We start from the raw sequence: 12,792 nt of genomic DNA on the forward strand, positions 1-12,792 counted from the left end.
GAATTCAATTATTGAACCCATATCCCACTCCATTTACCTTGAATATTCATTTGCATTCACCACTTGATTTACTTTCATTTCCGCTTCAATTATAAGGGGCAGAAAAGACTTTCTCCTCGTATCCCTAAAAACAGAAAAGAAAAGGGAAAAAGAAAAGACTTTCTCCCATTTAGTTAGCCACAACTTCCAAGGGAAGACCCTGCCTGTCAAATTCTATCTTCAATCACTTATCTTCCTCCACATGGATCATACTGTACTTGATCAATGCAAAGCCTTAGTGATCCCCTAGTTATAAGTGATTTTTAATCTTGTCATAATATACTTCCATCATGCAAGAATCTATGATCTCATGTCTGAGGGCATATACAGTAACACAACTATAATAAGATTCAGGAAAAATTACATATAGATCCCATATAAAAAAATTAATTATTATATGATCTATTAATAATTGAGCTAAAATCATTAACAACACATTAATGACCTTAGTTCAATTGTTAATGGACCTTATAATAATTAATTTTCTTACATGGGATTTTAATATAATTTTCCTTAAGATATACTTATCACCAAATTCATGTGAGCCTATCCCATGATAGGTTTTTTATGTGCCTTGGTCTCCAACACGTGCATGTGATTCCGTCATTTTGATTTGCATTTCCTTATGTGATATCTCATGTCTATCAAACAAAATCATACCAATCCTTATTCATTATTGTTCTCACAATAATACACTAATGATTGCCATGAGACATCGACAATAATTCTACAAATATTCATAGATCCTTATTATAAAATAATCATGACAGAATTATGATGATAATAAAGCTCGATTAAAAACAAACAACCTATATGCAACATACGATTAGCTTCACAATTACTATAAGAATGCAATGCAAAAATGTACTATATACTTTGGGAAGTAACCATGCCTATCTACCAGAATGACCTATCTACTTCACTTCTTCCCCGAATCGGGTGGTGAGATGGTCAAAAGCGCAACACGAAATTTCTTCTCACCCTTCGAGTTCCAGAGGGTTGGAATTTTCTTCAAAACCTAAAAGGTTAACATCAATGAAAAATTATGAGTTGTCATCAGAAACTGATGGATTTGCTATATTTAGTTAGTTTAAATATATATATATATATATAAATATTTTATGGATATCAAGCATGTAGATTTTCTAGTATACATTTCATTTCATTTAATGGACAAATATGCCTCACAATAGGATAATGAAATCATTGCGCAATTCTGTTAAGCTTTAACCTGAGGCATCGTGCACAACTTGCAATGTATATGTATGACATTAACACATCATCAAAATCTTGATGGATGCCGCAAAGATAAAGACGCCTACGAATCTACGATGTCAAACACAAGCAATGAGAACTGAGAAGAATGAGACGACAGAAGGCACAAAAATTGACAGGCAAGCAGACGGTATAGGTTTGATGTCCATATACTATATCCATTCACCAAACAATTATCCGACAAATTTATTCAAGTGAACTCCACCATGACAACAATCATGTAGAGTAGGTAACTGATACGACAACAACAACAACAACAAACAACAACAACAAGCCTTTATCCCACTAGGTGGGGTCGGCTACATGGATTGCAAGACGCCATTGTGCTCTATCATTTATTAAGCTTTTAGAAATATTATTAATTAAGAGATCACGTTCAACAACTTCCAAGGTAACTGATACGAGCAATGCACTATTTTCAAAGAAAAAGTTAGGCTTTATATATGGTTCAATACCGTGTGACAACAACTAACTCGCCCAACTTGAGCAATTGGATGCAGTGTAATGCTATGGCAAAAGGTTGTTGAAGAGTAAAATGAGAGACAGCCATGAGAAAGATATATGGGTAGATCCAGAAGAAAGGTTGGGAAAGGAAGTGCTTCAAGAGAATATGAATCATAACAAGCCATAACCCTCCTCAACCAAGAAAAACAATATCTTCTATCGGACTGCACAAAGCTTAAAGGAGTGTGGGATGACATGTGGCCGCTGGCACCATGACTGAGATGCATATGCAGTGGGTGCATTTGTGACACGCAAATGCAGGTGACTGAAATGAAGGAAAGGGAACAATTGATTTCTTAACAGGACTCAATGAAGCATTTGGAACCATCAAAAGTTCAATTCTTGCAATGAAACCATTGCCCAGCCTTGCAACTAAGGATGAGCAGCAGTGGGAAATTTCAGCCACGAACAAATCTATATACCAAAAGCCTTCGCCTTTCAAGCTCAAGGCACTCACTATGAGAAAGATATGATTGATTGAAAAAAGTAAAAGAAAGATAAGCTACAATGTAACCATTGTCAAAAGTTGGGACACGCTGAGGATCACTGTTTAGAAATAATTGGGCATTCATCGGATTTCAGAAAGGGAATTCAGGATAGAAAAGTGAAGCCAACCACTAAAACTGGACAAAAAGTAGTGTAAGTTAATTCATGTGAAAGCCCAATAGTAGGATTAATAGAGGCTGCTATGAATACACTACTAAGAATGCTAGCTCCCAAAGCCAATCTGCTCAACCCAATGCAGATAAGGCTAGTAAAAATTCCAGCATAGGCCTATGAGTTATCAATTATAGGGCAACCAAGCACATTACTTGTGACTGTGACCTCAAAAAGAATCAAGAAAGACCACCAAGCACAGACCAATCCAAATTTCAAATGGACAGTGTCTACTAGATGAGGGTGTTGGAGGAGCCAAGGCGCAATGCTGTTTTGAATATTCCAATGAAATTTACATTCAAAGCTGACGAGAAAGCATAAATTTACAGACCTTAACTGCAAGGACATGGTTAGAGTAGGCAATGTGACAGTTTATACATCCTAGAGCCAGTACAAGATGAAGGGTAGTTATGGTAGTCGACAAGGCAAGCAACCCAAAAATTTGGCACCAGAGATTGGGTTGTGCATCAGGAGAAATCATGAGTTAATGGACAAAGCATGTTGAGATGGATTGTTATTATGTAAGAGCAAGGAAATATTAAGGAGAAATCACAAACACATGGACAAGAAACTAACTAGGTGAATGCATGAAAATATTGGACTTGGCTTCTCTCCATTTTTTCCCTTTTCCATTTCCTCTCCACTTTCCATCTCAACCGTTGGATTCATTTTTGAACGGTTGAGATTTGATGTTTCATAAAATTATTAAAATGTAAAACTTTATAAAAAATAAATATAATAATAATAATTTTATGAAACATCAAATCTCAACCGTTCAAAAATGAATCCAACGGTTGAGATGGGAAGTGGAGAGGAAGTGGAGAGAGAAAAAAATGAAGAGAATCTGGATCCGAAAATATTTTGCAGATATCAGTAAACATTTTCACGTACTATTTTATTTTATTCTACGTCAAGTTACGTGACACAATAGGATAATGAAAAATATTGCAATTCTGCTAAGATTTTGATTGAGACATTGTGGATGGCTCACAATTTCTGATGCACATCATGGTCCAAAAATAAAAAAAAAAAGCAATTTTAGGTCAAGGGGCTTAATTATAAACATGGATAATTTTCTCTTTCACAGAATAAAAATAATTACTCATAAAGGAAAAGGAAGAAGAAAAATCAATTGTAGAAATTGAAGAATTATTACCCCATTGGGCCTTGGGCAAAGATGTTTTGGAATTGTAACATCTCTCACTCCATCAACTTTCATTCCGCATATTGCTTTATCAAATCCTACTTGAGATAATGAGAATAATCAGCCGCACAATCAAGGAAGCTAATTCTTTCATATAATAAGCTTTTTTTTTTCCCTTAAATTAAATTGTTATTTTATTGTTAGACTGATCAGGTTAAATCAATAGTCTTATGTTATGGAGAAGTTAATTTTATATATCAATTAAATGGAAAAAGGAGCATGTCAATTAATGTCAAAGAAATCATTAATAGTTGTTTAACAAAACACATCATAAATAATTTAACCAAAATACAAAGAAACTTGGTCTTATTAAGTTGTGGCCACAACATAAACAGCAGCAATCAAATTCATATTTTTACCATTTTGTCCTTGACCCAAAATCAGTTCCAAAATGCCCCATCCACTTCCAGGCTCATCTTTCTTACCGAGAGGTATGTATTTGATTCTTACCTATAATTGAATATAAACATTATTATTCAATTGAAAATTAGGGGAAAAAAAACTATATCAGTAGAACTTCACATTAATTTATGTCCATGGACAGAGTTAAAAAAAAATGATGGATTACAATATATAGCAACCAAAAAAGAGGAAAAGAATGAACATCACCTTATCCCCAGTTCTGGCCACTTGATTACCTAGGCCGTTTATCTTATCATGGGGGTCTGCATATGTAAGTTAACCAAGAATAAGTCACAAGTTATGTCTTTACCATTCCCATAATCACTAATATGAATATAGTTTAAGTTTTATTTAACAGTTAAAACCCATCATTTGGCGTACAGTTTGACCTCCCAAACAAATGGAAGTCCAAGAACAAATCTAATCACATTTTAAATTATTCATTTTCTTAAGTTCTTGAAGGCCTAAGGGAATGTACAATCATTTTGGCGGGCATAAGGCAATATAATGGCCTAAATGGCCTTGGCAAAAAGGACAAACCAATATCTTAGGATCCAAAAAATTATGTCAAAGTTGTAACATAAAACAAAAGATCGCCTGATGGAATATAAGAATTAATATATTTTGAAGAAGCTTGCTATAAGAGGAAATCTATCTTAATTTTATATTTTATTGCTTTTTGTTTTTTACTCTATTTAGCAAGTGGGCTATTTTATCACTTCATCTATTACATGAGCTGCAAGTAGATATTTCCTTATAGGGAAGGAAACCTCAAGATTATATTTCATTTTGTGTTATGTTTCTTTCATATGAAGGAAACCCCAATTGTGGCTTGTATAAAAAGCCACCATGCAGCACATGTAAAGGAGTTCTTAGATTGGATGAATGAATTTCTGAAGTTATTGTGAATGCTCTCTTTCTCAACTCTACGTCTCTCTCCCTTTGCTCCCCCTCCCTATCAGTTACGCATCTCTCTTCTCTCCCTCTGTTCCTGTCTCCTCTTTAACACTCTCTCTTTTTGTTTCTTCTCTCACTCCTCCCTCTGTTCAGATCTGTAATAGTGTGTGTGTTGCATCAACGCCTAAAACAGTAATAATCATTAACCACAAATTATTAAATTGAGGAGAAATGGAATAAATACCTCCTTGAGTACGTCCTTTATCAAATGACGCTAGATGCCTGTTTGGCCTATACAAACGACAATGAAAGTTGTATTCTAAATAGAAAAATGTACCTGAAGAGAAAACAACTTATGCATAGCTGAATAAAGATAATAATTATTTCATCATAAAAAGTGTTTGCATAAAATGTACTTTGATGCATAATCTAGTCATACCAACACACACACATGATCTAATCAGAAAGGTCTGCACTATATATAAAATGATCATAAGTTCAAAAAAAATTTTCAAACTAAATAATTATCAGATCTGCCAGCACCAAACTTGCAGAGATGTGAATGTAGTTACTCTTTAGTTAGTGGGACCTTGACTGAGTTAACACATCAACTCAGCATTCAAATAGTGCTGGAACAGACTCAGAAGATAAAGAAGAGGGGAAATAACAGTTGATTCCCAAAAGCACAATTTAATGAATGTTAGGTCCTTGGAAAAATTTACTAAACGATGGTTGCAAATGAAAATATTAGTTGGAAATTGAAAGTTACATTTGAAATTTAAATGATCGATTTGCAACCTGTACAACTGAATTTGAAATTCAAAAAGTTTTCTTGGGATCTGACTATCCTTCCCCTAAACAAAACAGCAGTAAAGAGGCTCAAGGCCCAAAAAACAACAAACAAAAAGACAGAAACCAGAAAAAAACAGTACAGAGACTTGAACCAACCCTCAGCCCCTTTCAAAAGGGAATCAAAAGCTGTCTGAGAGACAAATCAGTCTGACCTTCTCCGACATTTCATGCCACGCCTAAAAACCCATACTCAGATCCAAGCTATACCCAACCAAAGTGTCCGCGCATTGATTACCTTCATAAGGCACATAGGTAATCCTTGTATTCCAATCCTCTCTCCTCCAGTCCTTATCGTTCACCTGCAGTCTGACTCTACTCTCATTGCTCTCCAAGCCTTCAATTTGTCTCAACACACCTTGAGAATCAACTTCTACCACCACCCTTCTGAATCCAGCTTCCCAACAAAGCTTCAATCCTTCCAACATGCCCCAAAGTTCAGCTTGAGCAGCCACCCAAATTCTTCAAAAAACCCAGTAGCCACATACCCTTCCAGTCTCATACGATACCACATCTCCTACCAAGGGCTCACAGCCCCTACAAACTCCATCCGTGTTGACCTTCACCCTTCCCTTCTCAGGGAAGACCAGCAAACGAGCTCAACGATTCTTGTCTGCTGCACAGAGGAGTTAGCTTCAAATCTGACTCTGCACATATTATGACTAGAACTGAGGATCAGCCAACAAACTTCCTCCACCCTTCTCTCCCTTTCCTCCTTTCTAAAGATCCTCCTATTCCTTTCTTTCCAAATAATCCAGCAAGCCACACCAAAGATGACTCTCCACTCAATCCTTTCAACCTTCACTCTACTAAGCTTCAGGTTAGATCTAGCCCAGCTCTTCATATCCTCACCAAAAAAATTACTCAGCAATTCTGGAGAAAATAGGTAAATCCAAATGACAGAGGCCTTGCTGCAATTCCTCAACATGTGTATCACAGATTCTGGCTCCCCACAAAAGCCACAGCCCTGAGCCACACCCAACCTATGACATTTGTATGAAATCTATTGTGAATAGCAAGCCAAAAGAATCACTAGATTCTCTCAATTCCGTGTCATTTCCAAGTCAAATTCCATGCCTTACTAGCTTGCCCCAGTTTATCTCTAAACAACAACTTATATCAGCATCCTCCTCCTCATCAGGAGGTAGCAGCGCACGAAGTCCCCTTTTAACATTCTCAGGTAGTACATTCTCCAGAATCTCCCACTTCCATTCACCCTCGTCATTAACTGCTTCAGCAACCTTCCAATATCAATGAGAATTGGAGAATTGCATATTTATATCTCTCTATTTCCTTTCTCGCTTTTTTCCCCTCTCTTTCTCTCTCTTTCCAATCTAAATTCTATAACATTGCAAATCGAAAGTTACATTTAAAATTTAGATGATTCATTTGACCCATACTGCTGAATTTGCAGTTGCTTGAAATGACATCTACCACTTATTTAAAAAAAAAAAAAAATTTCTTGGATCTAACTGTCATTCCCCTGAAAAAAAAAAAAAAAAAACCCAGCATGGAGAGAAACAAATATTTACTTGATCATAAGAAAAATTCTATCTATATCTGAATAATGATATATATATATATATATATAATCGACTCTAACGTCATGGCCTTTTCCTTCTGCTCTTAAATCTCATGCTGTTTAACAACTCAACTGAGTGTTGATATACTGGATTGTACTGAAGAGATTGACTATTTTTATCGTTGGAAAGGGAACTTTAACTTAGTAAACTTTAAGACCTGGACAGATATCTGTTTTCTGCAAATCCTAAAAGAGAATGAACACACCTCATGCCGTGCTTCAATCCCTGGCTGTGTATGCTTTTTTGCAAATGGATTCAACTCTACGGCGATGGAAACGAAAGAAAGGCAGGACAACAGAACAAAGCCCATCATTTCGTTTGCATTCCAAATATTTGATCCAAACTCAGCTGTGAATGGAAAACAGAATTCGAAAATTTGAAAAATATATGTACCTGGGACGAAGACGGGGGAGCCGTCGGCGGTGACTGGAGGTGCACTAGACGGCGGCGGGAACGACCAAGAGGAGAAGAAACGACGAACCAGAGAGCCGCGCCCTCACTAGACGTACTGGCGAACAGGAGGAAGCCAATGCAGAGAACAGGCGGGGTTTATGGGCGCATGGGAATGAGGCTAAATAATAAATTAATAAATAAATAATCGTCACTCGTGAGAAAATTCAATTCAGGTGCCCGCATTTTTGGCTAAGGTCTAAAGACGCTCAGAATAAGGACTGATGATTTTTATATTCTGTAACTCATAAGATTTGTTCTCAACCTCAAAAACATCCCTTATGCCTTGATTTGTACAACAGTAGGGTTTCTGATTTGTTAAAAATCATTCAGTTAAAGGTAAGACTAATATACTCAACTTTATCGAAAAATTATTCTTCAATTTTATATACTTTTAATTATATATTTATGACTGAAATATATAAAACTTTTTATGAATTTTGAAGCACATAAGCTAAATTCCACTGTTACATAAATTAGGAAAAATGACAATAAAATTTCTTTGAAATATATAAATGATAATTTGGTCCATCAAAATGTCATAATTTTTTTGAATTTTTTTAAGGATCTTTCTGTCATTAATAAATTTATATAAATTACCAAATTGTCTTTTTGAAAATAAATCATTTATAAATTTTATTTAAATACTCACAACTTTCTTTCTTATATTCGCAACAATGCAACAGTAAATTACAACTTCACATGTTAAATTACTTATTTATTATTGTATTGTTGCGAATATAAGAAGAAAAGTTGTGAATATTTAAACAAAAATTGTGAATCATTTATTTTTAAAAAAGATGATTTAGTAATTTATATAAATTTATTAATGATAGAAAGTCTCTAAGAATTTTAAAAAAATTATGACATTTTAAAAGATTAACTTGTCATTTATATATTTTAGAGAGATTTTATTATCATTTTTTCTATAAATTATTACATACTTTTTAATATGACATGATAACTTCTATTAATAAAATAATAAAAAAATGTGATAAAAATAAAAGGTTAAGAAGATACATATTTTAGCTAATTTTTTTTATTAATATTTTTAAATGAACTTAAACTTTCTAAATCGAAACCACATTTTTAATATTATGTTTTATTTTAAAATTTACTTCCACAAATCTTGATTGTATACTACACAATTTTTCTCCTATGCACCTATGAAAAGATTTGTACCATCCACATTTAGTCAAGACAATTTATATGTTCTCCAATTTGCAGAGGAGAGGCAAAGGAGGCACGGCGCAGAGAAGGAAGCCGTGTCCTAACGAGCATACGTTGAGCAGGTTGATGTCTTGATGAAACTTTTTGGCCGGATATGTTGATAGAATTGATGTATTAATTTTATTTGAAGTATATATTTATATTAGGAAAAAGCTATAATAGCCATAAAATTAAATAAACAAATAAATAATCCAACCCTTGACAGTCGAACACTCCCCATCGTTTGCCACCTTCCACAAAGCTCCGCCGCCGTCAATTGCTCCATTAACAATTGATCAATGGAATCTGGAAAAATAGAAAAATCATTACCAGTGAAGAAGAAGAACCCATAAACTATTAACATAACTGATATTTTCATATATATGAGGGGAAAAAATGAAACAAAGAACGACCACCTAAAGCAAAGACGATGAAGACGCAGGAACTACTGCACCATGAAACCTTTGTCGAAGACAACGATAAAGATCCTAGAACCTACGGCGTTGAACGTTGAACCAGAAATTGCTCGCTTGCTCTAGAAACAGCCTCCACTGAAACCAAACATTTTCAAAAGAAGAAACCTTTTGAGAGAATTACTAGAGCTAGCTTCCACACTAATTAACACAAAATGGAGGAAAGTGAAGTAGTGCTTACTTTTACCACAAATTTTCGCATCGAACTCATTATATTTCGCAAAGATCTATGTGATTGACCAACTTCCAGCTGCAGTTCCGGCCACCTCACATCGTGAAAATTGTCTTCTGGCTTCAGAATAAAGCTTGTCGCCCAAAACATTTAAGCAAAAGTCCTTCTTGAGACTTTTTATAAGCCGTCGCCTAAAACGGTGAACTGTTGTTCTTTTAATCTCATTTTGTAGGTACCTCTAGAGTTAGGATTGAGCATGTAGTTCTTGATTTCTTCTCTCTATTCTGCAGCCGCTTCCTGATCCTAATTTACTGAGAATACTGGCATAGCTCTGACCTGCATCGAGGGGTGTTCACTCTTTTGAACGACAATGATCTTGTGTTCTTCAAAGAACCAAACTCCTGAGGCAATCTGAGCCAAACTCGTTGGCCTCCCATTTGGTTTCTCTGGGTACGTGCGTAAATTCTACATATTTCGTCGATCTCTTGAATAATTTGGATAGTAGCAGCGAAGTAGTGTACCAATGCCAAGCTACTGCACTTGTATCCACGCTTCGTTGATGCAGCACCGGTTGAGGATCCCTTTCTATCTCAACTTCTTCACATCATCAAATGATCTACTGGCTTCAGAATCTTGCCGAGAGACCTCAATATAGCCCATCCAACAGCTGACACACTATTTTGCTGCAGTTTCATTTGCTTATGGCGCCTCGACAATCTTCCAGATTCCCAGTCAGAAACTCCGGGAAAAGTCGTGACTTAGGGATTGAAGGAAATTTTTGAATGTCTACAAGGAGACAATTGTCATCTTCAATAATCGATATTAGGTCATTTAAAAGGGGGGAAAAAAAAAGCATTCCTTTCGCCACATGCAGGCCATATATGTTCTTTTGTCCTCACTTTTGTCCTTGTCGTAGGATGAAGTTCATAGAAGTAAACGAATTTCATTGTCTAAATTTCGCAGACGGCAGAGATCCGAAGCAGAGGCTGATAACGAAGATGCCCCTATCGTCCTATTCGAGACAGCTGCACATATATCTTTCAGAACTCACATGATCTGATCTTTTGTCCCTCGGAAGCATCAGTAGCACTATATTTCATGTTTAAAATATATAAAATAATCTTCGAACCAGCTGGATGAAGCATGCTCTCTTGCTATTATATGAACTTTATATTTTATATTAATATTTAAAATTAATTTTTTCAAGGTGCTGGTCCCTAAGTTTTGAATTAATGGACCAACACATGGACACAACGTTGTTAAAAAATATATGAGGCGACTAGGTGGAATAACTAATGAGCTGGCAACACGATGGATGTGAGCATTTTCTTCTTCCTTGTTCAATTTTCATCCTCTTCCCTCCGCAAGTCACTCATGACATAATGCCATAGAAAGTCTTCGTTAAAGATTTATCTATCTGGTCTTTATTTTAAGCTCCCTCTAACTATCTAATAGGAATCCAGTGATATACATACCTTACCTACTTTTTTGCGTTAGAAAGATTACTCCAACTGTGCCATGGAAAGTCTTCGATAAAAAAAAAAAAAAATTACTTATTTTTGGTTTTCATTATAAGGTTGCTCCAACTATCTCATCAAAATCAAGCAATCTTTGTTAAATATTACTCCTTTTTTTGTAATATTATGAGGCATCTCTAACTTACCCACCTCTAGCCATAGTTAAATTATTAAATTTGTCTAAAAAATAGAATAAATATATAATTTTGTCCTCATTTAGATGAAATTTTTTTTAAATTTGCATTATATTCTCTCATACAGCTAATGAGTTTACATAGAGGTAATATTAAAAAAAATTTAATTAATACCTAATAATGTACCCATATTAAAGACAAAAATTGCTTCCAAAATTAAAGGTGGAGTTTTTTTTTTTTTAATTTAAACCAACAAAGATGGAGTTATTTTTTACCTTTGTTAGCGCAGGGAACGAGACATTCAATACATGGTTGGGTACAGGCTTCGGCTTTCCTGCAAACTGTTTGGTATTTATTTTTTAAAATATGCTTACATCAATTTAATTATATTTTACATGTATTCATTGCTCTCCGAAGTTAAAAATATCGCTTTCTATCTAGTGCCACTCATTTATATTATTTTTATAATTCAAATAAATGCATCTTGCTGATTGCAATGTTTTTTTTAATACATAACAGAATCTTAATTGTAATGTTGTTTCACTAGTCTATCTATCTAGTACGCCTTTCAACCCAATTTATAAAATACTTTTGAAGATGATTCAATTTCCTAAAATATAGTAAGACACTTTGATAAAAATAAGTTTTCATTAGTTATATTTCTTTTAATATTATCTATCTCTCTTTAGAATATTTTTTTCTTTATATTTAATGTTTCACAAATGCGATTTTTTCTAAATAAAGAGTATTTTTAAAAATTTATGTTTGTTAGGAGAGGGAGGTATGCCTCCAAATCTCCCAATTTGGAGGGGTGAGTTGAGAGGGGATTAAAATTTTCCCTCTCATTCCTTTCATTATAATAAAAAGAGGCCTCAATTTTCCCATCAAAACAAAGGGGGGGGGAAAGCAGGGTGTTTTTCTTCTTATTTTACATAAATCGGCTCAATACTCTCCTCATCTTTCCTTTTTTTAAAGTATCATAAAGTCATGCAAACCATATACCATCGAGGGTTACTTACAACATGTACCCAAAATCACCTTCTTCTTATCTCAACAGAAAAAAAAAAAAAGATTTTTGGCAGTGACTTTGTCCAAAAGTCACCACTAAAGATATATTTTTTGCAACAACTATATTTGTTGTCACCAAAAACTATTAACGACAAAACTTTTGATGATAACTTTTGGCGACGAAAAGTTATCACTACAAACCTTTAACGGCAACAGTTGCCGCCAAAAGTTAACTTTTAAAATAAAAGCAAAAGAGCTATCTCATGTCACGTCAGCCCTTCTTATGCCACATCACCTGCTACGTGTGCACCTCTTCGTGCCACGTCACACCCACCATGTATGCGCCACGTCATGTCATATCACTTGACAACTTGTGCCAAGTCACACAATGTCACGCTACGTGCCATGTTACATATTCA

At 34.8% G+C, this 12,792-nt stretch overlaps 1 protein-coding gene across 7 annotated transcripts; it reads right to left on the reverse strand.

Annotated features, from left to right (window-relative positions):
• Positions 1–762: 762 nt before the first annotated feature.
• LOC129290682 (uncharacterized) lies at positions 763–10,715 on the reverse strand. 7 transcript variants are annotated; one of them, XM_054927553.1, is made up of 11 exons: positions 9,724–10,715; positions 9,486–9,650; positions 9,287–9,375; positions 7,804–7,981; positions 7,616–7,671; positions 5,223–5,269; positions 4,289–4,344; positions 4,039–4,129; positions 3,632–3,720; positions 1,271–1,365; positions 763–1,057 (listed from the first exon to the last, which is right to left on the reverse strand). In XM_054927553.1, the coding sequence occupies exons 5-11, from the start codon at positions 7,618–7,620 to the stop codon at positions 1,051–1,053; spliced, it is 390 nt and encodes a 129-aa protein (XP_054783528.1). In that variant the 5' UTR covers positions 7,621–7,671; positions 7,804–7,981; positions 9,287–9,375; positions 9,486–9,650; positions 9,724–10,715; the 3' UTR covers positions 763–1,050. The 7 variants fall into 7 exon arrangements, with proteins under 7 accessions (XP_054783528.1, XP_054783529.1, XP_054783527.1 ...); XM_054927554.1 differs by having other exon boundaries at positions 7,804–7,918; positions 9,486–9,620; positions 9,724–10,714; XM_054927552.1 differs by having other exon boundaries at positions 9,486–9,620; positions 9,724–10,714.
• Between the last annotated feature and the right edge of the window lie 2,077 nt (positions 10,716–12,792).

Source organism: Prosopis cineraria, unplaced genomic scaffold, assembly GCF_029017545.1.
Source record: "Prosopis cineraria cultivar Desert tree isolate PC_DT_omini unplaced genomic scaffold, ASM2901754v1 PC13, whole genome shotgun sequence".
Classification (NCBI taxonomy): Eukaryota; Viridiplantae; Streptophyta; class Magnoliopsida; order Fabales; family Fabaceae; genus Prosopis; species Prosopis cineraria.

Bases quoted from the DNA above. Each gene is read 5' to 3' on its own strand.
- LOC129290682 (XM_054927548.1), bottom strand. From the start codon at position 6,255: ATGTTGGAAGGATTGAAGCTTTGTTGGGAAGCTGGATTCAGAAGGGTG. The intron at 5,316-6,065 runs GTAATCAATGCG...TTTTCTCTTCAG, and splicing joins TACCTATGTGCCTTATGAAG to GTACATTTTTCTATTTAGAA. The intron at 4,345-5,222 runs GTATTTATTCCA...TTACATATGCAG, and splicing joins TAAAGGACGTACTCAAGGAG to ACCCCCATGATAAGATAAAC.